The sequence below is a fragment of the Rhineura floridana genome, chromosome 11 (genome assembly GCF_030035675.1).
Source record: "Rhineura floridana isolate rRhiFlo1 chromosome 11, rRhiFlo1.hap2, whole genome shotgun sequence".
Taxonomy (NCBI): domain Eukaryota; kingdom Metazoa; phylum Chordata; class Lepidosauria; order Squamata; family Rhineuridae; genus Rhineura; species Rhineura floridana.
In genome coordinates this window covers 23,341,994-23,368,066 of record NC_084490.1, presented here as the reverse complement: position 1 = coordinate 23,368,066, position 26,073 = coordinate 23,341,994, and the positions used below count along the sequence as shown (strand labels likewise).

General features: G+C 44.0%; 3 protein-coding genes across 5 annotated transcripts; 1 reads left to right on the top strand and 2 right to left on the bottom strand.

Annotated features, from left to right (window-relative positions):
• The first annotated feature begins 240 nt into the window (after positions 1-240).
• Positions 241-3,270, top strand: LOC133367048 (nuclear protein 1-like). The gene is made up of 3 exons (XM_061590703.1): positions 241-463; positions 2,075-2,226; positions 2,576-3,270. The coding sequence occupies exons 1-2, from the start codon at positions 361-363 to the stop codon at positions 2,215-2,217; spliced, it is 246 nt and encodes an 81-aa protein (XP_061446687.1). The 5' UTR covers positions 241-360; the 3' UTR covers positions 2,218-2,226; positions 2,576-3,270.
• On the bottom strand, positions 2,486-12,892 carry LOC133367046 (uncharacterized). 3 transcript variants are annotated; one of them, XM_061590700.1, is made up of 12 exons: positions 12,623-12,710; positions 12,427-12,538; positions 11,261-11,354; positions 10,502-10,556; positions 10,107-10,247; positions 8,548-8,708; positions 8,308-8,406; positions 7,955-8,100; positions 6,904-7,078; positions 5,570-5,682; positions 5,371-5,455; positions 2,488-5,189 (listed from the first exon to the last, which is right to left on the bottom strand). In XM_061590700.1, the coding sequence occupies exons 1-12, from the start codon at positions 12,657-12,659 to the stop codon at positions 5,133-5,135; spliced, it is 1,275 nt and encodes a 424-aa protein (XP_061446684.1). In that variant the 5' UTR covers positions 12,660-12,710; the 3' UTR covers positions 2,488-5,132. The 3 variants fall into 3 exon arrangements, with proteins under 3 accessions (XP_061446685.1, XP_061446684.1, XP_061446683.1); XM_061590699.1 differs by having other exon boundaries at positions 2,489-5,189; positions 12,642-12,892; XM_061590701.1 differs by lacking the exon at positions 5,570-5,682 and having other exon boundaries at positions 2,486-5,189; positions 12,642-12,892.
• Positions 12,893-17,455: 4,563 nt separating this feature from the next.
• LOC133367047 (sulfotransferase 1C2-like) lies at positions 17,456-25,487 on the bottom strand. The gene is made up of 8 exons (XM_061590702.1): positions 25,319-25,487; positions 25,019-25,193; positions 24,569-24,700; positions 24,380-24,477; positions 23,088-23,214; positions 22,604-22,698; positions 19,250-19,430; positions 17,456-17,757 (listed from the first exon to the last, which is right to left on the bottom strand). Exons 2-8 carry the CDS (start codon positions 25,188-25,190, stop codon positions 17,645-17,647), a joined length of 918 nt encoding a protein of 305 aa, XP_061446686.1. The 5' UTR covers positions 25,191-25,193; positions 25,319-25,487; the 3' UTR covers positions 17,456-17,644.
• Positions 25,488-26,073: the final 586 nt, after the last annotated feature.

Sequence of the window (26,073 nt, the reverse complement as noted above, 5' to 3'; positions counted from 1 at the left end):
CATTCTTTGTGCCAGTAAAATATCTCAAAAGTGGTTTGGATGGAGAATTCTTGAGAAAGCAAACTGGTTATACAAGCAAGTGAGGGTCACCAAGTATAGGGTACTAGTGAAAGGGGCTGATGCAATTTCTGTTTTTTACCAGTTGCATTAGACTCCGAGATCTGTTGCCTGTAGCTTTAAGGGATGGAAAAGGATGATGCAACTGTGGGTGTTGTTGGGGATATATATACATGCTGTCTCCCAAACAACCTGAGAGAGAAACACAGTCTCAGAGAGCAGACAAACATCACCCTGAACTCCTGATTGTTATCATTTTCTTCTTTTTCTCTGCCAGCTGTCAACAAAAGATTATAGCCCCTCATGTCGACTTCTTTCATCCAAGTGGAGAAGCTACATCCGACCCCTTTCGAGATGGAGTACTTCGATCAGTATGATTTCTACAGCCTGACGGACAGATACAGCAGTAAGTGTACTGCAGAGATGGGTGAGAGCCCAAAGATTTGTGAAGGGGCTCTTATGGTTGGGGTAGAAATGATGCTCTGGGCCAAGACTGAAAAGCAATGACATAGGTGCAGTTGAGAGGAGTAGGGTTTTTTTAAAAAATAGACGTTAACATACAGAAGGATGACAGGAGATTGGGAGCAGTATAAAACTGTAATATGGAATGGCAAGCCATGACTGATCCCATGCACAAGACTGCACTTCTGTACTCTACATGAAATTGCAATACTCCTGGTTTTCTTCCCACAAATCACCCACCCAGATTAGAATCCCAGCTTCACTCACATCCATGCACTGAATGACAAATCTTGACCGTCTTTAACAACTCCAACTGCCAGTAGTTGGTTAAAACAGGTTACTAGTCCACATTTACAAGTCTCAGACTTCCGTACCGCAAGGATGTTAAAGGGTGCCAAAGGGCAACTAATCTGTATTAAGTGAAGGCATCCTTGGATGCTGTGGATCAGTCATATGGTATTCACAAACATTTCCAAGTTACCATTGGTATTCTCCTGCCATACCAAGCCATACATAGATGTGAACCAGGCGCTACCAGGGCGATTTACATGATGACTGGCAAAGATGATACTGCCACCATGTAAACCACCACTACTCTATCAGTGTACACTGTCTGGTTCCACCCTTGCCCACGTTTTCCTCTGTGGGTAGAAAAGCAGCTGCATGGTGTGAGTTTGAGTGGCAAAAACGACCACAGGGAAAACAGTTATTTGCCCGCCTCCTCCCACTATTATTCCTCTAGGACACAGCCTCCAAAGATTGCTTTTAATTAAAAAATCCAGGGAAAACTGATATGCAACTGCTTCTCACATACTCCACCCTGTATTTCCACATAAGTGCATTTACCTAGCTAAGGACAAGCTGCGGCAGCTCACCTTTAGGAGAAATGTACTGTGCAAACCAGCTTCTTATTGTTCTAAGAGAACATCCTGGAATTAGCATAGAGTTGGAAAGTTTGGAAGTTATAAACGGCTAAATGTGGTTCGCTCATAGAACCCATCTTCAGTGATGTTCATCCCTCCCCAAAAATAAGTGAGCCAGCAAAGCAAGGACATGTTCTACTAAAGTTGTTGCAGCAATTTCTGAGATAAAAGGTGCCTTCCATAATGTGTACATTTCTGCTGCATGTACACACACAATGGAAGAGGAATTTTCCTAACATACAACTGGGTGAAGGGCTAAATTGGGTGTATTAACTCAGTGTTATTTGCTGGTCACCTAAGCAGTTTCTCCTAAGCGAACAACCAAGCTGAAAACTGCAAGTACCTGCCTTACAGAGGAACCATAGATCCAAGCCTCCACAATAACATTGCCTTCATGCAGCCAGCTCAGCACCGTCCCTCCTTAAAACACAGGACAGTGGCTGAACCAGAAGGAACCTCTTCTAGCCTCAAAGCACCAGATGCTCTTTAAGGCTAAAAGATGCAGAATCCTGCTGCTAGCAACTGAAGTGGAGGAAAAGCAAGCAAGCAAGCAGACAGCCATCCAGTTCTCTCCAACAATTTGTAAAGCTGTTTGGGAAATTGATACCATTAATTGTGTTTGGTACCATCAGGTGGCTCCTCACGTAAAGGCCGTTCCAAAAAAGAGGCAGAGGATCATACAAACCGTCCGAGTCCTGGTGGCCACGAACGTAAGATAGTCTTGAAACTGCAACGCACTGAGCAGAAACGAAAAGGGACACCATGCAAGAAATGAAAAATGCAGGTGAGAGGCCTGCGTGTGGCTCTGTAAAATGGCTACCCTCCTGCCAATGACAGGACTGGCTGCCACTTACATGAACATGTAGGGAAGGTGTCCACTATCTGTCCATCCATCCATCCTTCAGAAAGGGGCTGCCCTTCATGTAAAGGGAAAAGAAATAATCAAAATGATGAAGCAATCAAAATTTAGGAAAATATATATTTAAAATCCCTCAAAGTAACCACTTTTGACTACTGGGTACAGATAAGGCTTTACACAAGATGGATGACACACAGTAGAGCCCCCAGCCCCATAGCAGGAAGTTATAGAAACACTGCTCACAAGCTTTCACCCCACTTTTTTCTTCCCCCAGCTCTGAGTTTTGTCACATTACTCAGGTTCTGGATACAATGGCAATGTCGATGTGGACACGGAGATGGAAGAACGCCATGCAACACAGTGGTTTCTTGTGTGAAGGAGGGAGGAACAAGGTCAACCACTTGCATCAAATGAGAGTGAAGGTGAAGACTGCCAAGATGGCTGCAGCTCACCCCAAAAACTAGTGAGGAAGAGACTGCTGCAACAGCCATTGCTCACACATCATGAAGGCCAACGGAATGATGCATACTTAGGCTCAGGAAAAAAAAACTTGCCAAACCTTTCAGTTTGGGTTTGGGATTTTAAAATGGTAAACTACCTTGACATAATTTTTTTAAATGAAGGGCAATATACAAATGCATCAAATAAGATAAATTTCAATAATAGTGGAGGGAACCCTTCACCTGTTTAAATTAGTGGCTCTTATTAATGTGTAAAAAGCCTTTGCTTCTTTCAATTTGGGGATGGGGGGAATTGGGTTGGTGATGTACTCTGAGTACTAAAATTGGAAGAATTATTATGGGTAAGATCGATTCATACTAAGACTGCATACATGGCGATCTGGAAAGCACCAGTAGTGGGGCAGGTCTGGGGAAAGCATGTTATGGGACAGAAGGAAAGGCAATACATTCAAATCACACACACCAAACCAATGTTATTTTCTATGCTAAATAAAGATGCTTAACTGTTTATTTGTGACCTTCATCTGAACTGGGCCAGCAGTCATCAGAAAAAAACAGAAACTAAATACTAGGAAGAGACAGGAGCTACACAGCTGCATTAAAAAGGCAGCTTCTGGATAGAAAAAAAGAAGCCAAGGCAAGTTCTACAATGAGCTTTATTAAATGCTTCAACTCCCCCCCCCCAAATTACTGGTAATATTTTCTGGAGCACATTACAGAAAGAGGGGCTTCTGTTTTATTGAAGCCCCATCAATGATGCATACCAGCAAGTCTTAAAATAACTTCTAGCAAGTATATTACACAAATTTCAGGCTACAACCACCTCTGCCACATCACCATGTTAGCACCAGTTCATGCCAACAAAAGACAGAAAGAGCTGGGGGGGCAGGAGGAGCCAAAACGAAGTGAGCTGATTAGCGATTACACATCTATCAGTGCTAGCTCCTCCCCTTTCCTGAAACAAATAAAATCTTTTGTGAAACTTGAAGCTGGTAATTGGCATGAGTATCATGCCTTGCCACTAAAATGGGCTATTTCCTTTTTGTATGAAGTGGATCAAAACCCTGAAAATGCTTACACCCCTGTTCCATCAGAGCAGCTCCATCACAATCCAATTTGGGGATGGGACTTGAGAAGTTATAACCCAACTGCAACTATTGTCAGTTGCCTCACTACGTGGAGGATCTTGAAGCATCTGGGGAGATCTGTCTCTCCTTGGACACCATATTTAGCCATTTCATGAGGCTCAGATAGAATGGAAGTTATCTCAGAATCAATGAATGCAGCCGAAGGATCCAAATGACTGAAATTAGTTCAGGCAGCCCTCTTTCTAGCCCAACTTACTTACTGGCAGCAGAGGTTGAGAGGGATAAGACTCCCAGTATGCTACAATGGATGCTGGATACGTTATAGAAAGTCACAGGTCCGGGCAGATTTCACAGTGTTAAGTAACAACATAGACAGGACTAGAATAAATGAGAGAGAATAGTGGTATTGCCAAAAATGTCCCACTTTCCACTCAACAGCTAGTGTCAGCTGAAGGCACTTCATAGTGTGAAATGCAGGGCACCTCCAAGCCCTAATTACAACATCCACAGAGGTTCAGAGGTATGAGATATTGCTCTCCAAAGCACAGACGAAGACATCAAATGTTGACATTTAACAGAGACAGATGGAAGACAAGCACTAATGTACTATGCTTGTCTCACTGGATGGACCAAGGCCTGGTCAATATATGAACTGGCCAGTCATAGTCTGTAGGGGGCCAGGCAATGAGGAAGAGATGAGGCACTGCCAAAAGAGGAAAGTACTAATTAGGATCGTGAAGGCAGGTGGTACAATCTTACTGAAAATGATGCCCAAAGCTCTTGATAGTAGCCAATAAAACCATTACTAGCCTGTAGCATTGTCAATTCAAAACTTGTGGAACGGCTGTACAATTATTTAGGAGAGTGATCTAGTCCAATGAGTGCAAGAAGTAGCTGGGTAGTGTTGCTGTTGCCCTGCCATATGGGCAGGGGCCATGGAAAAGGCCAGAGGCACCATCCTATCCGAAGGGAGTGTACCAGCCTAGCCAGAAGCATAAAAAGTACCTCACTGTCATACCACATGTGACATCACTGGTATGATTAATCACAGTTCAGAAGATCGCAGGTCGTCACTGCTATCCAATCAAATACAAGGAATTGACCTATGCGGAAAAGATGCCAACTGGGTTAGAAGCCGTTGAAGTGGGGTTAAAAAAACTGGCCCCTTAGAAGGTTCATAGTTGTATTACAACCTCTGTTCTCTGGAGTGGCTCAGAGGGGAGGGACTTCAGTGTGGCATGGAAGGGGACTGGTAGTCTCTTCGAATCCACGAGGGGAGGTTTCAGCTGAGGTCCTGCTCACCAATGCTTTGGTGAAGGTATTCCTCATAGAGCTGTCTCTGCAGGAAAAAAGAAGTAGTAATATGATACACGGGTCAACCCCTTCTCCCAGGAAGGATATACCCAACCTGCCATTACCCAGAATTCCACACAGGGATCATGCACCCTGCCTCTGCTCATCATGATCATTTGGCACAGACACACATTATAATTCCAAACCAAATTCCCACAGGTATCAACCTTTTTTTCTAGCACCACGTCCAACACATAATCCCGTCGGTCTTCCAGCTGCCGCTTCTGTTTTTTGGAGAGGGTAGGCTTTGTCCTAAGTGGGGCAGAAAAATACAGAGCAATCAAGAAAGGAGGAGGGGTTTGTTAGTGTGGCAGGACTCCTCTCCGCACAGTGAGCCTCAAACGGTAAGCCAGGGAGGTTTCTTACCTGAAAGTATAGCTGGCCAAGAGCAGGAGCAGAATCGAGAGGAAGAGAAGGCCAAAAAATACTGTTAAAGTCTGATCTTCGGGGACAAGACTCCACACCGAAGCTACTGGGCGCTGATAAATAAGATGGTGGGTAAAACACACAGAGTTGGTATTCACAGAGGAAGATGTAGGAGTTTATATACTCTGTGGTTTAAAAAAACACCATACATTTAATCCCACAGCAACTCAAATTCTCTACCAACAAAATTGAAATTCCATGACCTGCAAAGCTTATGCAAAATAAGCATGCAAATATTATAATTTTAAGACTACAACACTGATTAGCTGCCTATGCTATGAAGGTGCTGCCCAAAATTATATTTTTTTAAAAAAAGATGACAGTCCTGTCCTGAAGCTTACAATCTAATAAAAACTATAGCAGAAGCTTACCTGGAGGGGAAAAAATCAGAAAAGGAAGATAAAAGTAAATGTTGCTGAATTGTGCTTCTGCTAGTCATTTATAGCAAGGCAACAAGCTATGAAGGGCACATCCTTTTACCACAAACAATTCTAGTCTGTTGCACTTTGGCTTCAGAGATTCTGCTTAGTTTAAAAGCAACAAAAGCTAAAAAAAAAATGCCTTATTTAAGAAAAACAAAAAACGGGATTCTTATTGTGCTGAATTCTGCAACCATGCATTATGGCTAACACACAGCTTGGGTTGTCTGTTATCAAAGATCATCTGTCTTAGTTTTGTGATTATGGGTTGTATCCAATGTTAAGTCATACTCAGAGTAGACCATTATAAATAATGGACACAAGTTAGTTCTGTTAATTTTAGTGGGTCTTCCCAGAGCTTGGAAAAGTTATTTTTTTGAACTACAACTCCCATCAGCCCAATCCAGTGGCCATGCTGGCTGGAGCTGATGGGAGTTGTAGTTTAAAAAAAGTAACTTTTCCAAGCTGACTCTTCTCTGAGTAAAACTTAGTTGGATACAACCTTATGATTCTCTCTCCCCAGGGATGCATAAATGAGGAAGGTAGGTGTCTCTTTTGTGGCTGATTTCTAATTGCCTGTTTTTAAAACTTGCTGTCAAACCTGTATTATTACAGATACGAAGTCTGGAAAACTTGCTTCTCCCTCCACCCACCCCCCCCAAATAAAAGCTGGGATTCTAGAAAGTTTGTTGCTTCTAACACTTGCACAGAATTGTGGAAAATCCGTGTCTCGAGCAGAAACACAAAGTGGAACGGAGCTTAACTGAGGAGCATCCTGAGAGAAAGTGGGGATTCTGGGGCACTGCAGAGCAAGGAGTGGCTGAACTGAGGGAATGGAAGCAAAAAAACACTCACCACATAAAGCTCCAGTGCCTGGCTTTGCTCTTCTCCTAATACCAGAGTCCAGAGTTGGCGAGCAAATGTTGTGCCAAATAGCAAGGTCAGGAGGAGAAAGACGGGCAGGAGGCAACCGACTGTCCCAAAGAGCGCCCCCCGGAAATGAGCACGGAAGTTGCTGCTTCTGGCCTCACTGGGTGCAGAGAGAGAACAGTAAAATACAGACATATGGGAATGAGGAAGACCACTACTATGTATCACACTGCCTCAGACACCCACATCCTGCTTCCCCCAGTTCTCTCACAGATGTCCATTTCCTGATTTTGTCTCCAATATCAGTCCCTTTCACTATTTAATTATTTTTTTAGTGAAGATCGGCACCCCAAAACTCGTCTGCCCAAACACATTAACTGTTACATGTGCATCCCACATGCTTCTTCTAAAGCGAGGGGTGGTGGTGGACGTGCCCTCCAGACATTGCCAGACTACAACTCCCATCATTCCTGACTACTGGCCACCCTGGCTGTGTCTGATGGGAGTTTTGGCTCTTTAGAATCTGTTGGACTCCCATCAGCCCCAGTCAGCATGGCCGATGGTCAGGTATGATGGGAGTTCCAGTTCGACAACATCTGGAGGGCCACAGGTGAGCCATTGCATTCTAAAGAGCAAAGAATGCTAATTTTAACTACACAACAATCCCATCAGTCTGAAAGATAAATAATGTATACTCACATATACACTTTCCTTCCAGCTTCTGCTTTCAGCTTGATTTTTTTTGAGAGACAACCTTCCCAATTTCCCCCTTCTTTTCTTTTTAAAAAACCTTCCACTTCAGAAAAGCCAGGTGGGTTTTCTTTCCCACTTTTTCATCTCATAAGAACTCGCACTCCATTTTTCTATCTGTGATTTGACGGGCCATAATCCTGCCAACTGTTCCTTGCAATCCTTCCGAAGTGTTTACTTCTAGCGTTTTCACTTCACAGACTGACAACCAGATCCAGGTCTTATGAACATTGCCATTTCCCTCAAGATATTAATCCTCCCACTCCCCACAATGCCATGCTCTTACTTGTCCTCCTCTAGCAAACGCTGTGTGGCGTCATCAATGAGGTGGCAGTCCCGCTCCAAGGCATTCAGGGTATGCTGTACTGTCTGGCTAATCGTCTTCTCGATGGTTCGGCAGATCTCCTCAATCTGATTAACACACCGGCTTGGCTGAGGAAGAGAGTGAGGCTGGTTACCTGCACCACCACTTACAGGCAAGTCAACATCCTACTATTAAATCACACTTCCCTCAAAGACCCTGAGGGTCACTGTTTTCTTCCCCATCCCCACCCAGGCTCACCACCTTTCACTCACCTTACCTTCACAAAGGCCTACCCATCACCCCCACCTCTAAAATCGCAAAGGGTTGCCACTCACCTTATTGGAGTTGGGGATGTAGATTGTGGGCATGTCAAACCCACACTTATTGAGGCCTGGGCGCTTGCAGAGTTCCTGGACAATTTGCATCAGCACTCTCTGTCAGGAAAGAGCACAGACCGCAATCAAGAAAAACCCTAAACATCTTTTGCTACTCTTAGCTGCTACCTTCCTTGAAACAAGCATTCCGTGTCCCAGTTCTTGCCAATTATCCCCAGCAAGCCCTCTCCTAATACATACCTGTCTGTCGCCCTCAGCACCTGCCTCATCGGCCTTGCTGAGGTAGAAATGCAGTTTGTCCCCGTGCCCCTCATTGAGCTTCTCCACAATGTTGAGAGTGCGCTTGCAAAGGGCCTGCCCCATGGGATCAAAGAAGACCAGGATGAGGTCGCAGAGCTGGCCTGAAACAAGACAACAGTGGAAGGTGATGCATACAAAAAAGAAGGGAGTTAATGTACCGTAGAAGATGTCTTGTGCTAAAATATTATCCCCAATGTGGTGACATTCTGGATTTCTTCACAAATTCCTGACACAGAGTTTTCTTATTGCTTGCAGTGCCTTTTACAGAAAAATATTTTCGCAGCATTCACAACATGGACAAATAAACTGAGGCTAAATCCTGAAAAGATGAGGTGTTATGTGTCCAGACTTCTCATGTCCAGGAGATGGCCTGTTCTGGGTGGGGAAGCACTCCCCTTGGAGGAGGTCCACAGCTTGGGGGTACTCCTGGATCCAACACCATCACTGGAGGCTCTAGTGACCTCAGTGGCTAGGAGTGCCTTTTTCCAGCCACGGCTGGAAGACTCTGGAAGACTGCCTCCTTCTCTATAGACCCTCTCAGGTGTTGAGATCAGTAGAGGGCCCTTTTGGTATTTCCACCACCCTAGGAAGCTTGGGGTGGTCCTGAAGAGGGCATTCTCTGTTTTGGCCCCTAAGTTGTGGAACTCCATTCTCATTGAGGTGCATCTGGCAACTTCATTGGACAGTTTTAGGCGAATGCTGAAGAAACACCTCTTTACATTGGCCTTTGACACCTGAAACGTATATTTCTAGGACACTTTATTTTGTGATTTTAGGTTGTTTTTAATTATTTTTAACACTGTGTTTTAAAATTGTTGTTCATCCCAAGGTCCCAGGGTGGGTAATAAATGTTAATATCCTCCTCCTCCTCCATAGTCTCTCATTACGAATTAGAAAGGAAAACAGCAACATCTCACTTTTCAAATCACATTTCCCTTCAGATTTCAAATATTCAACCCACCACCTATTTTTACCCCCACAGTTTCCCACTGGTATCTCTAATCCACTTCTTCTCAAACAGGCCTGTTTACTGCTGAATAGCAGTTTAATCTGCAATGGCAGAGCTTCCTGGTGCCATTCTCTAGATGAGGCATGGGAGAACTGTTGTCCTCTAGATGTTATTGGACCCCAGCTCTCATCAGCCCCACTCACACAGTCAATGGTTAGGGATACTGGGAGTTTGAGTCCAACATCTGGAGGGCAACAGGTTTCCTATCTCTGCACTAAATAAAAAGCAGAACATCGTAGGCAAATAAGAAGAGCGTGCTGGATCAGACCAAAGGCCCATCTAGCCTAGCACTTGGTTCTCACAGTGGCTCACGGGAAGCCTACAAGCAGAACCTGTGTGCAACAGCACTCTCCCCACCTGCAATTCCCAGCAATTCCCGCAGGCCCCAGCAACTGGCATTCACAACCATACTGCTTTGACAGCAGAATCCACTAAGAGAATCAACTGCAAGAAGCAACTCCACTCCACTTATCCATGCTGCCACACTCACCAAACCAGATAAGTGTGGCTTCCACATCAAAAGGGTATTTCATGTCTCCATCCACCAAGCCAGGCGTGTCAAGGAAAGTGACCAGGGGGAACTGCTTTTGCTTAGAGGTACAGATCTCAGTGCTCAGGTACTCTGGCACACCTAAATGACAGAGGAGAGGCAGAATATTAAGAATATAGTAGACTTTTGCCACACTGACAGATGATAAGATCTGAAAACAGACACCATGCTCCAAATCACACTACCCACATATTTTAATGATTGATGGCACATTTTCAACAGTAAACCACGAATCCTGTAGGTGCCAACTCCCTGCATTAAGGCAATAACTCATCCAGATCACTCAGCCATTTAACACAGAGGTCCCCTCCTTCCTCTAATTGTTTGCAACTAACCTTTGAAGCTCTGCAAGGCCTGGAAATGGGGGTAGAGATGGAGTGTAGCATTACCCTGCAGCAATGGGAGTGAAAAAACAGAAGAGGTTAGAACACAGGATACTGCTATGAGTACAGCAAAGATAGCTTCAAAAGGATCAGACAAAGCCATGGATGATAAGTCCAACCTATATGCCAATACTGGACTCATTCTTCAAGTGCCTATCTTTATGTAGCCAAAACAGCATCAGCATCAAGGAGGTTATCAGCAAGCTTGGGTGACCTCCAAAGTCTGTAGCAGTACAAAAAATATTTGGGGGGGGAACTAAGGATGGGGGAAACCCAAAAATAGTCCAAAGAGGACTGAATATGGCTCAGTGGGCATGGAATGCTAACTGATTGGGGGCAGGGGACAAGATGGGGTGCGTGGAATGGAGTATCCTGACAGAAGGCATAGCAAGCTGGCCTGAACACTAAACAGGAGTATTCCACACTGCTGTAGGTCCCACTTGTCAAGGTTTATTAGCCAGGACAGCCCAAAACAGAAAACCACATTCAAAGCAAGAATATCAGCACTGGGGATAACAAACAACAAAAAGAGGATGGCTTTCTCCATGTGGTATGGCTTGTGGGCTTCTCTTAGGCACCCGGCTGTCAGTAGCAAAGTGCTGGGATATGGTGTGACAACACAAGGAATTTTCTACGTTCTCAATGCAAAGAATTGCAGGATAGTAGTCACTTTTTCTCAGAGGGGTGTGCATCAGAAGAGGAAATTCTCACCGTGAGAGATTCTCGCTTCCTTCCACTAGTGATAAAAGTGAAGCCCTGAGTCTCAATAGCTACGCCAGTCCGTTGGATGTGCTCTTCAACGTACCTGCAGGAAAACATCAAGGAAAGCAAGATGCTCTTGAGTTATGGAAATGCCATTTGATCCCATATAACTACCCTAAATGTCCTGGAGATTACAGCCCCCCTCTGCATACAGAAACCAGCCAGTATGAATGACAATCCTTTCCTGATACCTATAATATCCCATATAATCCATCAATTAGCAATAATTTGTAGCACTCTTTGCCTATATCTTGCATATGTGCCAAGGGATACTACTAAATAACATCTTGATTTTGTTTTTTTATGGTGTATCAGTGTTAAGAGACCACCCCAACAACTCTGTGGACACCAATACCTTGCATACAGCAGCAATTGCCTTCCCTAAGTTGTCAAACACTTGATGGTTAACTAGAATTTTGGAGCCTACCTGAAATCATTTGCACCACTGCCAGTCCCTCAGGATTTCCCCGCAATGCCTTGCACCCATACCAACCCCTCAGAATTGCCCCACAATGCTTTGCAGCCACACCAACCCCCAAGAATTGCCCCACAATGCCTTGCACCCATGTCAACACTCCTTGGGACAATGACCTAATGGGTGTCTTATATGGGATTAGCATGCTTTTACCCCCACAAAAGCAAGTATTGGGAAGGTTTTGAAAACACTGCCCAGGATCTGACTCCAGCACACAAGAGGAAAAAAAACTGAAATGTATATACTTACCCAATTTATGAGATTTTCAGATAAACGGGGGGGGGGGGAGGAGGGAACAACCATTTTCTGGCATTGCAATGACAGTGCCTCAGGTCAACCAAACTGGCTTCACACTGATTGGCTGCAATCCTGAATGGGCGGGGTTAAAGCTTTACGAAGCTAGATTTGTTTTTGAAAAAAGATTTAACAGTGGGGGTGGCGGCTGACGTTTTTATGTATATCTCGAGAACCGGACCACCTAGAAACTTTTTTTTTTAATTAAAGCTGAGAATCCGGGCCACCTAAGGGGCTAACCGGGCGCCGGGTGGCATAGAAAGAATCCGGGTAAAACCCGGTTAACCGGGCGATATGGCAACCCTAGTCTTTGTCCTCCTCTTCTAGTATATCTCTCCGAGCTCACCAGTTGATGAAGCTGCTCTTGCCAGCACTGTGGTTACCCATCACCATGACAGTCACTTTGCGGCGTGGTGGGAGTAGGGTCAGGCCCAGGCGCCCCCCAATTGACACCAGACCTGGGAGGGAAAGGGGAAAGTTAGCTCTGACGCCCCACACCACCCTTCAGCCACCCAGTCCCCAGAAAGACCCCACTTTCTCACCCCGTCTGCCAAATCTCACCATGACCCGGATGCACATAAAGACAGTGGGCCTCTCGCAGAACTCGCTCTGTCACCGATTCAGCCACACTCGCTACAGCCTGGTTCGCGGCCTCGCGGGGCTTCCCACCCCTACCCCCGGGCATGGCTACCGGCGAACAGACAACGGAAACGGCAAAGAAGCCTGGGAAGAGGAGCGGAAGGGAATAAACTACACTTCCCAAAAGGCATTTCGCGGGGGATGAATTACTTTCCCATGAGGTAACATGGCTAGCAGGTAGTCACTTATATAGATTTCCCTCTTCAGGTGTAGGTCATAGCACTACAATTCCCATGGGGCAAAGCGGTTGCTGGCACAGATCAGACGATGAGTCTTCTAAATACTAACCCAAAGAGATACAGTCTTAAAGGTTCTTTGTATAAACGTCTGGTGTTGTGGGTGATAAAAACGTTCATGTAAAAAGCACAGTAAGAGGAAATAGACACGAAAGTGAAAAACTCAAACCAGGCAAGCTCAAAAATTCTCTTTCGTTTCTTATTAAATGATGTTCTCTATCCCCGAAACTGGACAAGTTAAACGTATTTGGTGTGACGGGGCTACCTTTTAAAGGCTAATTGGTTGATAGAAATTAATCTGGTGCAGTTCTCCCCATCATTCAGTTGCAGCAGTAGGGAACGGTGCACCTGTTGAATTTGCATCTTTTCAATTGTGCACCTTTTCACAGCCTAATCCTATGCAGACGTAGACAAGCCTAAGTCAACTGGTTTGGTTTCAGTGGGTTTAGCTGCACCCAACTTTGCATAAGATCAGGCAGCTACATGACGACGAAGTTTCTCTTGCGGGAGTCCATCAAGGAATCTTTGCTGTAGAAGCATATTTTCAAAGAATTCTTGGTGGACTGTTGAACCTTAATTCTATTCATATGTATGTGCGCACGTGTGAATCTGTGTGTGGTCTGTGTGTGTGAGTGAGAGATAGATCCATCTATTACAAGGTACAAAACCTCTTCCAGGAAGGGTGACTTCGCTTGTGCCTGCTTTTGGGATGGGCTCCCGCCTCAAAAGAAGCTTATTCAGATATAAATCAGTCAGAACATTTTTTTTTTTGACTGATGAAATTTCTCCCGGGCAGGGAGAAACGTAGAGATCAACCTCAAAAGCCTGTTTTTGTTGGGAGGACTGGATTTCATTAATTTATGAGATAAGGTCCAGCCAACAATGCCGGACGGACTTCCGAACAAGCTCTATCTGTTTAAGCGATACGTTTATCTTTTCTTTAAAGAGAGAGCGGACTAACAGGCAAACACCCTTCTTTCTATTATTTTTTTTACTTGGTTTAAATTGTTGCAGCAAAAGGAGATTTGTCAGATTGATCGGCTTTGGACAACTTCTGGGTGAGCTATAACTCTTCTCTGTTATTCACGAAATTAACAGCTTATCTCTGTTTCTGTTGCAAAAAGCTGTCCTGGAAGTGCATTCTAAAGATATAAACAGAAGAGGGATTTCTATTCCTGATTTCTATTCCGAGGAATATTATATTGTCTGGGACTATTCTCTTTTTGGTCTATTTTATTTTGACGAATCTGCTTCTTCACGACGCCACTAACTGTTTTGATGCTGGGAACTAAATTTGTTTTGCATTCTTGAACATAGAGAGATAAGGCAGGTTGCTCTGTTTATACTGTGATGTCATCAAGCCTGGAATATTAACCCAATTGTTGCTGAAATAAGAAGTGGTTCTTCTTTATTTTTGTTTTGCTTTGTTTTCGTGGTTTTAAAAATGGCAATCAAGAAAGTGGCTGAGAATCTGGAAGTAACTATGTTTCAGAAAATAATGGATGAGATTGAGATAACGAAACAAACCCTACGACAGGGTAGTAAGGAGCTGAAAATTGAACTGAGCAAAATGACGCAGGAGCTTAAAGAAATAGGGGATCCTGTGAGAGAGGAGAATGAGATCAGAGATGAGAAAAGAAAAAATAAAGGGAAGATACAAGCCCTGGAGATTGGAACAAATGTGGAATTGGAAAAAGATCTGGAGTTTATGGATTTTAGAAATAAAATCTACTGTTTGGAATTTAACGTTATCTCTGGAGAAATTAATGAAGATATTAGAGATAAAGTTATCAATGGCTTGGATAATCTTCTGGACTGGAATGATGTGATGGAGCTTGATATAGAGAAAATCTATGGAATTAACTGCAGCCATGTGACAATGGAAAAACTCTTAAGAGATGAGCCAGTGCATTTTATAAAAAAGAAGAACACAGATATGACTTTACAACAGTATTTCAGCAACTTATTCAGAATGGATGGCAAGAAAATATTTGGGATAGAGGAAATTCCCATCAGACTCTTATTATATGACTATGGCCACAACAGCAAGATTATTATGGAATACTGATAATGGAAGATTAGACACTGAAATTACTGGACTCAACAGGACTATTGAAGAAGGAAGATGGAACTAATAGGGATAATGGAATAATGGCTATTGAAATTATTGGACCTAACAGATTCTGATGAGATGGATTAATCGAAATGTTTATTTGGACTATGGTTATGACAATAAGATTATTATAATTATTAACGAGATGGATTAACTGACATGTTTATTTGGAGAAAAATTGATAGATATATTTCTTAAAGAATTGAAACCTCTCTTTGACTTTTTGTGGAAAGAATAAAGTAATGTTTATGAGATTTGATGATTAATTAAGATAACTACTGGAGGAAAGTGATTTTATAATATGATTTAAGAGACAGGATTGTTATATATTGTAGACCTATAACTGATTTGATATGTGACAAATGGGAAGTCAACATTTTATTTTTTTTGTTTAATCATTTTTGTTTTGTTTTGTTTTTTGTCTTTGAATGTTTTATGATTTTGTTTTCTATGTTTTATGAAAATTTGAATAAAAATTATTGTAAAAAAAAAAGGTACAAAACCTCTGTTTCAGTTCTGACAGACTGCAGTTATCAGACATGCACCTGCTGTGTCTTAAAGATAAATATGATGGTGCCCGTTTTTCATTTTCTAGGCAAGGAATAGGATTCTGGTTTCAAAAGGAAAAAGGAGTCAAGCAGCTAGTCAGTGTGAGAAGGAAGGAGACAGCAGATATATTAAAAATTGGCATTCAATACAAGTACTGAACTTGTTTTGTTTATTAATAAAGAGTTATAACAGATATCTTCTTGGAATGTAAATGCTAGACAAGTAACAGGTAATGCTTCAAGATTTAGCCAGATCTTAACCACTTCTGTTTAGAAGCAAGCATATGTAAAGGGAAACCTTGAGGGTTGGTGAGGCACCATGGAAGATCCTATATGCTCCACTGCCCGTTTACCAACCATTAACATCCTTATATTCTGATTATCTGCCCCAGGTACAACACTGTTCCTTTTTTGTCTTTTGAAACAATTTAAGGGATACTTAAAAAAGAAAAGAGAGTTGCTATTCTTTGTGTTCAGTGCTTCTCCTGGATCGCTTTAAGCTAAATCTACAAGTAGGGAGTGGGTGCAGCTTGACTGTGGCCAATGTGATGCTCTCCAGATGTCATGGGCTTCAGCTCCCATCACCCCTGACCATTGGCCATGATGGCTGGGGCTGATGGCAGTTGGAGTCCAACAACACCTGGAGGGCACTCTGTCAGCTATCCCTCCTGCGATGCATAACTAATCTACTTCTTCCCCTCATAGAGTTCCCTGGCAAGAGGGATTGATTGTTAAAGCACTCTGGGAAATGTTGCTCTGTATGGAGAAAAGGAGACACACACACCCTCAGCACTCTTAAGAAACTTCAGTTCCCAGGATTCTCTGGAGGAAGCTATAACTAGGATTGCCAGGCTGAGGGCCAGAGAATGATTCTGTATCTTTAAGAGAAGAGGAAAATTCAGCCAAGTGCAGGTGTTCTTGCAACACCATAATGGGAAAAACCACAAGGTGATTCCCCCTGCACAACTTTTTGATACAGAAGACCTCTCGGAGGCTGGGCCTGGCAACCAAGAGGTCTTCTGTATCTTTAAAAGTTGTGCAGGGGGAAGGAACAATTCCACCTTGTGGTTTTTCCCATTACAGTGTTGCAAGAACACCTGCACTTAGGAAATAGGATAGGAAAATGCAATGAAAAATGTGAGATGAACAAGTGATTAACAGGATCAACCACCCTGCAAGCAAACTGGAAGAAATGCAAGACGAATGAGCATTGTCATATAACCTCCCTGCAAACAATTCAGAAGAAATGCTCAATAAAAACCGGCCATGGTGTAACCTCTATGTAAGCTTTATGCAAGCAAATCAGGATGAATGCTCAATAAATGGGTCATCTGGCAGAGCCCCAAGTGAGTCTTTCATTAGTTGGGTTGGCAGACACTCTGTATAAGTTGTTGGAGATCTCAGCTGCGTGCACCTCTCATCCTTACCTCTCCCATCTGTGTTCCAGACAGATCATAAATCCTCCACAACCCATGACATAGTCTCACCACAGCATCACTTCTTACTTTCTCTGATTTTCCTTTCTCGGAACAGCCTTCCAACTATTAAAATATCATTTTGTTACACTGGAAACGCTCTAATTTTGTCCCTTCATGACAATATGAAGTTACTGATGCTGTGCTCCTGTGCATTTTGGGGAGCATGCTAGCTTAAGAGCCAGCTCTACCAGACAGACAGCAGCCTGTCCCCTGGCACAATGGAGTCAGTGTCGCAGTAGGAAACAATTCTGCTAGCACATTTGAGATATAATTCCTCCAATCTTTTGTGTTCTGTAAGAGCTTATTCCTTGAACATGGAGAAGTAGTCTGCCGACATAGAAACACATGTCTGAAGCCTTCATGGTAACAAAGTGAACCCGTTGGTTTATTTACTTCGCAAATGAAAAGACACACACATAGTATGAAATGGAGTGGGGGCCATGAACATAGAATTCAGTTCTTCTCTGGCTTTGTGGCTTATTTTAGTAAAGTCAGCACTCCAGGCATGTTTTGGTGAAGGTCTTGATGAGGGGAATAGACAGAGGTGCACTTATAGTTGTGTGCGGAAGTTCAGGCCGCTGCCCTGTAGTAGCCGGGCACAGACATCATCTAGCTGTTCACTTTGAGCCACCGTGAAGTGCTCCTTCCAGTTTCCTACAATGCCTGCAAGTGGGAAAACAAATCAGACAGTCTGATTTTCTCAGCTACTTTCCTGGTAGTCTGACCCAGTGCGTTTCAAACTTTCTTTATGGGGTGATTGTCCAAATCAGTTTTTCTGGTCACTTCCCGGAACTTATGCCATGCTATCAAAGAGTATCTGGTGAGTGCTGAAAGGAACCCCAGCCTGCTGAGTCTTGCTGTTATCTTTCTACAACAAGTGGGGCAGCTAGATAATTTTAGACTCTGGTAATTTAATGGAGTTACGAGGTAGGGAGCAAATGTATTGCTTCAATTAACACAGAAATAACATTTCCCCAGGGCCGGTGCCAGGCATGCCGGGTCCTTGGGCACCAGCCTGCCCTGGGCCCCGGCACACGCACGCATGCATGCCCCACCTACCTTTCTCTTGCAGTGAATGCTGGCTGCGCTGTGCGCGCATGCCTGCCATCAACCAAGATGGTGACCAAGGCTTCCCTAACGGGCTGATGCCTCCATTGCCATCTTGGTTGATGGTGGCAGGGGCATTAGCCCCCTAGGGAAGCCTCAGCTTCCATCTTGGTTGATGGCAGGCATGTGCCTGCAGTGCAGCTAGCATTTACTTAAAGGGAAAGGTTGGTGAAGTGGGTGTTGGAGGCCTGCGCAGTATTTGGGGGGGGGGTGCCTGGAAGCTCTCTCTCTTCAATCTCGGCTGAGTCAGGAGATGACGCTGCACAAATCGCGGAAGGGAGCACTACCCACCCATTCTAAGCAGGGGCCCTCCAGGGGCCCTCGGCCAGTGCCTGACCGAGCTGCCCTCTGGTGCCGGCCTACCGTTCTTCCATCGCTACCATTACTTGCTTTACAACTGCTTCTACACTAGGGATGGAACGATCTGTCAATTTCAGTTCCCTCAAGTTTCTTATTTTTCCAATCTTAAATTCAGTTCTCCACATTTCTGCAGCAGTTTGCAATTTTTTTAAAAAAAATCCTCATGAAAATTCTCCAGCATTCTAGTGTGAATTTCTCCCAATAAACACATTTTTGTAGGCAGTTTTGACTAATGTACACATTTTTGCAAGCAACTTATCATATACAGCATTTTTGTGTGTTATTTTCACTCATATATGCATTTTGATGTACACTTTCCCCTAATGTATGCATTTTTGTAAACATTGGTTGGAGTACAGCATCGCCAAATTCAGATAAATGCAAATTTTGAAGGATGGCTGTGTTTCAGTTCTCATATTGTTTTGGAAAATGCAAATTTGATTGATTCGGCTTGAAATGCGAACTGAATCGAATTTCTCGCTCATCCCTATTCTACCCTTTTTATATGTTAGATCAACAAATCAAATAAAAACCAGTTGTAAACCCCAACAGAAAGCAATATCTGTTGAACTTCTTTGCTCTGTTTGGAATGTGGCCCTATCCTGCCAATTTGCACAATTGCTCCGAACAGTCCCACAAGGCCCATCCCCAGTCAGATGTGGGCTGGAACACCGCCTCTGGTGCCCACCTTTTCTCATGAAGGGTGACACAGATTGGTCCAGGATGGAGGATGGCAAGGTGCTGTAATTAGTCATGGGGTTTGCTTTCATGCTGTCAAACCTTGTGTGCTGCACAATCTGGTTCAGAACGGATTGCGGGAGTTCTAGCCCCATAAATTGGGCTACTTTTTGGATTTCCTTGGCTGGGTCCTAGGGAGAGAAAAAGACAGTGAGGGCTCTGGCTGTGATAGGGAGGTTGGCATAAGGCACCTCAGTGCATTTAGGGGAGCTGTATGTCCTATTTGCTCAAAATGCTCAGGGAGACCTGGAGATGAGATATGAAATTGAGGAAGCATCCAAACTAGGAAATGTGGTAGTAATGGGTGACTTCAACTACCTGGACATAGACTGGCCACACATGTGTTCCAGCCACGAGAAAGAAGCAAACTTTCTAGATATTCTAAATGACTATGCCCTAGACCACTTGGTCATGGAACCAACCAGAGGGACGGCAACCCTGGACTTAATCCTCAATGGGGACCGGGACCTGGTGAGAGATGTAAGTGTTGTTGAACCGATTGGGAGCAGTGACCATAGTGCTATTAAATTAAACATACATGTAAATGGCCAATTGCTAAGAAAATCCAACACGGTCACATTTGACTTCAAAAGAGGGAACTTCACAAAAATGAGGGGATCGGTAAAAAGAAAGCTGAAAAACAAAGTCCAGAGGGTCACATCACTTAAAAATGCTGGAAAGTTGTTTAAAAACACTATATTAGAAGCGCAACTGGAGTGCATACCGCAGATCAGAAAAGGTACCGCCACGGCCAAGAAGATGCCAGCATGGTTAACGAGCAAAGTCAAGGAAGCTCTCAGAGGCAAAAAGTCTTCCTTCAGAAAATGGAAGTCTTGTTCGAATGAGGAAAATAAAAAGGAACACAAACTCTGGCAAAAGAAATGCAAGAAGACAATAAGGGATGCTAAAAAAGAATTTGAGGAGCACATTGCTAAGAACATAAAAACCAACAACAAAAAATTCTATAAATACATTCAAAGCAGGAGACCTTCTCAGGAGGCGATTGGACCCTTGGATGATAAGGGAGTCAAAGGTGTACTAAAGAACGATAAGGAGATTGCAGAGAAGCTAAATTAATTTTTGCATCTGTCTTCACAGTGGAAGATATAGGGCAGATCCCTGAACCTGAACTAACATTTGCTGGAAGAGATTCTGAGGAACTGAGACAAATAGTGGTAACGAGAGAGGAAGTTCTAGGCTTAATAGACAATATAAAAACTGACATATCACCGGGCCCAGATGGCATCCACCCGAGAGTTCTCAAAGAACTCAAATTTGAAATTGTTGGTCTGCCAACTAAAATATGTAAGTTGTCCCTCAGGTCCTCCTCCGTGCCTGAGGACTGGAAAGTGGCAAATGTAACGCCAATCTTCAAAACGGGATCCAGGGGGGATCCCGGAAATTACAGGCCAGTTAGCTTAACTTCTGTCCCTGGAAAACTGGTAGAAAGTATTATTAAAGCTAGATTAACTAAGCACATAGAAGAACAAGCCTTGCTGAAGCAGAGCCAGCATGGCTTCTGCAAGGGAAAGTCCTGTCTCAGTAACCTATTAGAATTCTTTGAGAGTGTCAACAAGCATATAGATAGAGGTGATCCAGTGGACATAGTGTACTTAGACTTTCAAAAAGCGTTTGACAAGGTACCTCACCAAAGACTTCTGAGGAAGCTTAGCAGTCATGGAATAAGAGGAGAGGTCCTCTTGTGGATAAGGAATTGGTTACGAAGCAGAAAGCAGAAAGTAGGAATAAATGGACAGTTCTCCCAATGGAGGGCTGTAGAAAGTGGAGTCCCTCAAGGATTGGTATTGGGACCTGTACTTTTCAACTTGTTCATTAATGACTTAGAGTTAGGAGTGAGCAGTCAAGTGGCCAAGTTTGCTGAAGATACTAAATTGTTCAGGGTTGTTAAACAAAAAGGAATTGCGAAGAGCTCCAAAAAGACCTCTCCAAACTGAGTGAATGGGCGGGAAAATGGCAAATGCAATTCAATATAAACAAGTGTAAAATTATGCACATTGGAGCAAAAAGTCTTAATTTGACATATACGCTCATGGGGTCTGAACTGGCAGTGACCGACCAGGAGAGAGACCTCGGGGTTGTAGTGGACAGCATGATGAAAATGTCGACCCAGTGTGCGGCAGCTGTGAAAAAGGCAAATTCCATGCTAGGGATAATTAGGAAAGGAATTGAAAATAAAACAGCCGATATCATAATGCCGTTGTATAAATCTATGGTGCGGCCACATTTGGAATACTGTGTACAGTTCTGGTCGCCTCATCTCAAAAAGGATATTATAGAGATGGAAAAGGTTCAGAAGAGGGCAACCAGAATGATCAAGGGGATGGAGCGACTCCCTTACGAGGAAAGGTTGCAGCATTTGGGGCTTTTTAGTTTAGAGAAAAGGCGGGTCAGAGGAGACATGATAGAAGTGTATAAAATTATGCATAGCATTGAGAAAGTGGATAGAGAAAGTTTTTCTCCCTCTCTCATAATGCTAGAACTTGTGGGCATTCAAAGAAGCTGAATGTTGGAAGATTCAGGACAGACAAAAGGAAGTACTTCTTTACTCAGCACATAGTTAAACTATGGAATTTGCTCTCACAAGATGCAGTAATGGCCACCAGCTTGGATGGCTTTAAAAGAAGATTAGACAAATTCATGGAGGACAGGACTATCAATGGCTACTAGCCATGATGGCTGTGCTCTGCCACCCTAGTCAGAGGCAGCATGCTTCTGAAAACCAGTTGCCGGAAGCCTCAGGAGGGGAGAGTGTTCTTGCACTCGGGTCCTGCTTGTGGGCTTCCCCAGGCACCTGGTTGGCCACTGTGAGAACAGGATGCTGGACTAGATGGGCCACTGGCCTGATCCAGCAGGCTCTTCTTATGTTCTTATGTTCTTACTTTACAGTCCTCTAGTTGAAAGACTGTCCAATCCAATTCCAGATGAAAAATAAAGAACCATAAGAAAGGAGAGCAGAGGCTTTGAAGATGCCCATCAACAATACCTGGACAGCAGACAGAGCAAGTGCACAGGTCACCTGGTCACAGTCTTCACCACAATGGTGAAATGTATTGTGTTTCTATTTAAAGTATAGTCATTGTTTATATGGTTGCATCTGTACATATATATTAGCATATTCACATTGCATTGCAGATCTGTGTTCCCATTGTTCTCTTTTTTATGATGCATTTCCTCCTTTTTTGGTTATGTGTAAGGGGTCACCCTCAGGGGCAGATTGCTCAATTGGGGCATTGTTATCAGAAAGTACCACCTTGGAGATACAGTATGTGTGGGATCTTCTCACCTCTTTCATATCTTCATAGAAGAGGTAAAGAATTGGGTGGCGGTCCTTGGCCTCCCACCAATAACGAACGTGGTCAAACCAAGAGCCCCAGGCAACTGCAGAGAGATGCATCAGCAGAAAATGAACATGGCATCCCAGTTTTACCTCACATCTTCCTCCCTCTGTCCTCCTGATGTACAGACTATAGTTTATCAGGGTAGGTAAGAAAATAGTGAAAGGCTTTGTGAATTCACATGATTGTCTCCCTCCAAGGATTTTTTTTTTTTTACGTTTGTTTTGAAAATCTCAAAACTACCCTACATCCTAATGGATCCCAGCGTTGTGGTCCAATAACCACTACCCCATTGGTGTCTCAGTAGGCCTTATTCCTCTCACATCCCCAAAGACTGCGCCTAGGGATCCTGGCCTCTTCTCCTGGACTAAACAAATATCTTCATACAGTTTCTTCTTTCCTCCAACTTCCCACCCCTTTCCCTCCACTCACTCTTCCCAGCAATGAAATTCTCCAAAAACTCATCCCAGTTTCCAGGCTCTGGCATCAACTTGCTTATGTGGTGGAAGTAGTAATAGGAGACCACATTGTCCTTGGCATTCCTGGCCACATAAATAATCTGCAGAAAGAGTGAAAAGAGGAAGAGAAACCAGAAGTCCAAGCTCCAAGCCTTTTGCTCTCTACTACCCTACCTCACAAAGAAAGGCCAGCCCAAGCCACAAGACTCTTAAATAGGGTTTTGTTTGGGTTGAAAGGTATGTGTGTGTTCATTCCTTGGCTCAATTTTGGATACTGGAAGAAGGATATGCACATAGCTATCATCAATCCTTTTTTTGCTCTCAAAAACTAGGTTATTAAAATACTGATGCACCTTAATTAACGCTCACAGCCCACATCATGTGTGGTGTGTGCAACATTTTCCATTTGTGATTTCTGCCTGCACAGCAGACAGTACAGGGTGCACTAAAAAGAACCCCCCCCCCAGTGAAGGAAAGGGAAAATGGAGGCCATCACAAACGTTCTCCCTTCCTACCTTGTCAAAAGGGGAGAGCTTTCAATTAAGCAAAAGTGAGCAGGTGCAGATTGAGAAGTAGCATTAAAAATATGTTTAAATATGATTAAATTAATTATTAAATTAATATTAAATTAAATTAAATCATAATTAAATATGATTAAAAGAGGATCAAGCTTCCTTCTCCCAGATTCAGTCCCACCCACAAAGGTTAAAGGTTAAAGATGGGGACTGGGGAGGAAGGTGGGGGAAAGAATGCCAACCCAGATAAAAGCCACTCATCAACTAAATAAGAGTGCAAGGTGGGTTCATATGGAAATTCACAATAAATGAAAATGCTGTCATAAAACAAGTCTGAGAAGTCCCAGAATAAAAAGGCAAACATAGCAGAATATCTACAGGTTGGTGAATGTGGTGTGAAACTCACAAGCAAGCAAGAAGCAGCAGCAGTGCACCGAAAAATCCCAACAACACTCTAATGTGGCTTGGGCCAGTATATTAATTCCTTTACAGGGAAAAGGAAAAAAGGCTCCATCTGTCCAGAAGCACTAGTTCTCACTAGGCCAGCCTACTACTCAAAATATTGAAGGCGAGAGGTTGTAATCATTCAGTGATAAGGGAAAGGCACTCGGCTCATGCTCGGAGGCATCCTCTCCTTTTGTGAACATCTTACATGATCATGGCTTGAGCCAGCATATTCAAACAGTAGGTCCCAATGCTGTGGATGAAGCCCTGATTCCCCATTAACCTCACCCCAGTGAATTGCCCTAACCTTGCATTTCTGTTCCCAAAAGGAAGGCGGCAGGAGCTGAACTGGGAGATGGCTCTTGAGTATGCGTGGAGAGGGCATTTTGTCTGCCTGTTCAACACCTGAAATGACAGAGGGCAACTTTCAGGCTTATGATGATAAGCCTTTCACCCTACCCTCATCCCTAAAGTTGCAGCAGTACCTCCTACTCACCGGAAGGCAAAGGTTTTATTACAGGGGGCATCTCTATGAAGGGCATCCGCTCGTAGATGGGGCTGTGATTACATTTCTCTAGGTCACCTCCATGCTGGATCATGTCCACAATTTGCTGGATCCAGGTGGTCCCTGTCAGAGAGGAAAGCCAAAGAAGAGCTATGGGGACCCAAAAGATGCACCACTTTACCCTGGCCTTGAGAGAGAGAGAGAGATGTTGGGATCCACTCTTGTCTTGGGATTGTAATTTGTTTCAAACTGTTTTTAATGCTGTATTTTAAAAGATTGTGACCCACCTGGGGATCTTATGGTGAAGAGAAGGTAATAAATCAGATTGTAATAAATAATAATAATAATCCAGCCAGTGTCAAATAATTTCCCAAGTTCCATAGTTTCCAACCGGTATCAGCCCCTCTGCTGTGCCAGCTCTCCTTATTTCTACCCATTTACCTGCTTTGGGATAAGTGCAGATGAGAAGGTCATCAGGCCGGGCTTTAAAGCCCTGGAGGAGATCCCAGTGCTTCTGCAAGTCATGGGGGAAAGGGACTCCTTCAATCTCCTCCAATGTTGCACGCTTGAAAGACATGGGGTCGAAATCTCCTGGCCGTGATTCAAGATCCATCACCTGGCAGGAAGGCAGCAAAAGGGACTGTAGTCACATAGGATCCCCTGTCCCCTAAACAGCCAGTGCCCTTTTCCTACTCCTGGTGCCCCCTCCTGGCACGGTAATAAAACACTGTGCTCACTTACTAGCTCTGCTTTTCTCTCGGACAGCCGGGCTGCCTTCCTTTCCTCTGCCTGCCTCTTGCTTCCTGAAGTTAGCTCATGACCCAGGAATTGGGTAAGGGCTGGGAATGTGTTCCTGAGTGAGCAGGGGGCGTGGCTGACGCATGGGCATCCAGCCAGGCCCTTCCTTTGAAGGAACTATAATGATCTCCTAAAGGACTAAAACTGTGTGGAGTAACACACACACCCTCTCTCACTCACTCTGTATGGGATATTGTATCAAAGGCACTGCTAGGAAACCTCATTCTCCACCCCAGATCAACTGACCTCGTAAAGTGCACAGGGAGCAAACCCAGGTGTCCTGGATGGCCCAGGTTAACCTTTGCCCCACCATATCCCATGATGCCAGGGGAAGGGCCTTTGATGGGTGACCTTTGTTCATCTTAGGGCAAGCAATGCTGCAGCCCTAGGTCATCAAAGCTGACAAATCAGTACTTCCCTGTCTAAGTGGTGGCCCTACCGTAAGGCAGAGGGAGACAGTTGTCTCAGATGGCAGGTGCTGGGGATTTAGTTCCCCCATAACAGCCATTCCTGAGTCCCCACTCCCAGCCCCTTTCTCTGGAGGCAGTGCCCCAGCAGTAGCAATACTTGCTTCTTCCTGGGATGGACTGTCTGGCTGCCTCACCTGGGTGCCGTATCTCAGTGTGTTCCAGACTGTTGGAAAGGTCCCTGACCAAGCTAGCAGAGAGAGAGCCTCCCAGGGTAGGGCATATTGTTTT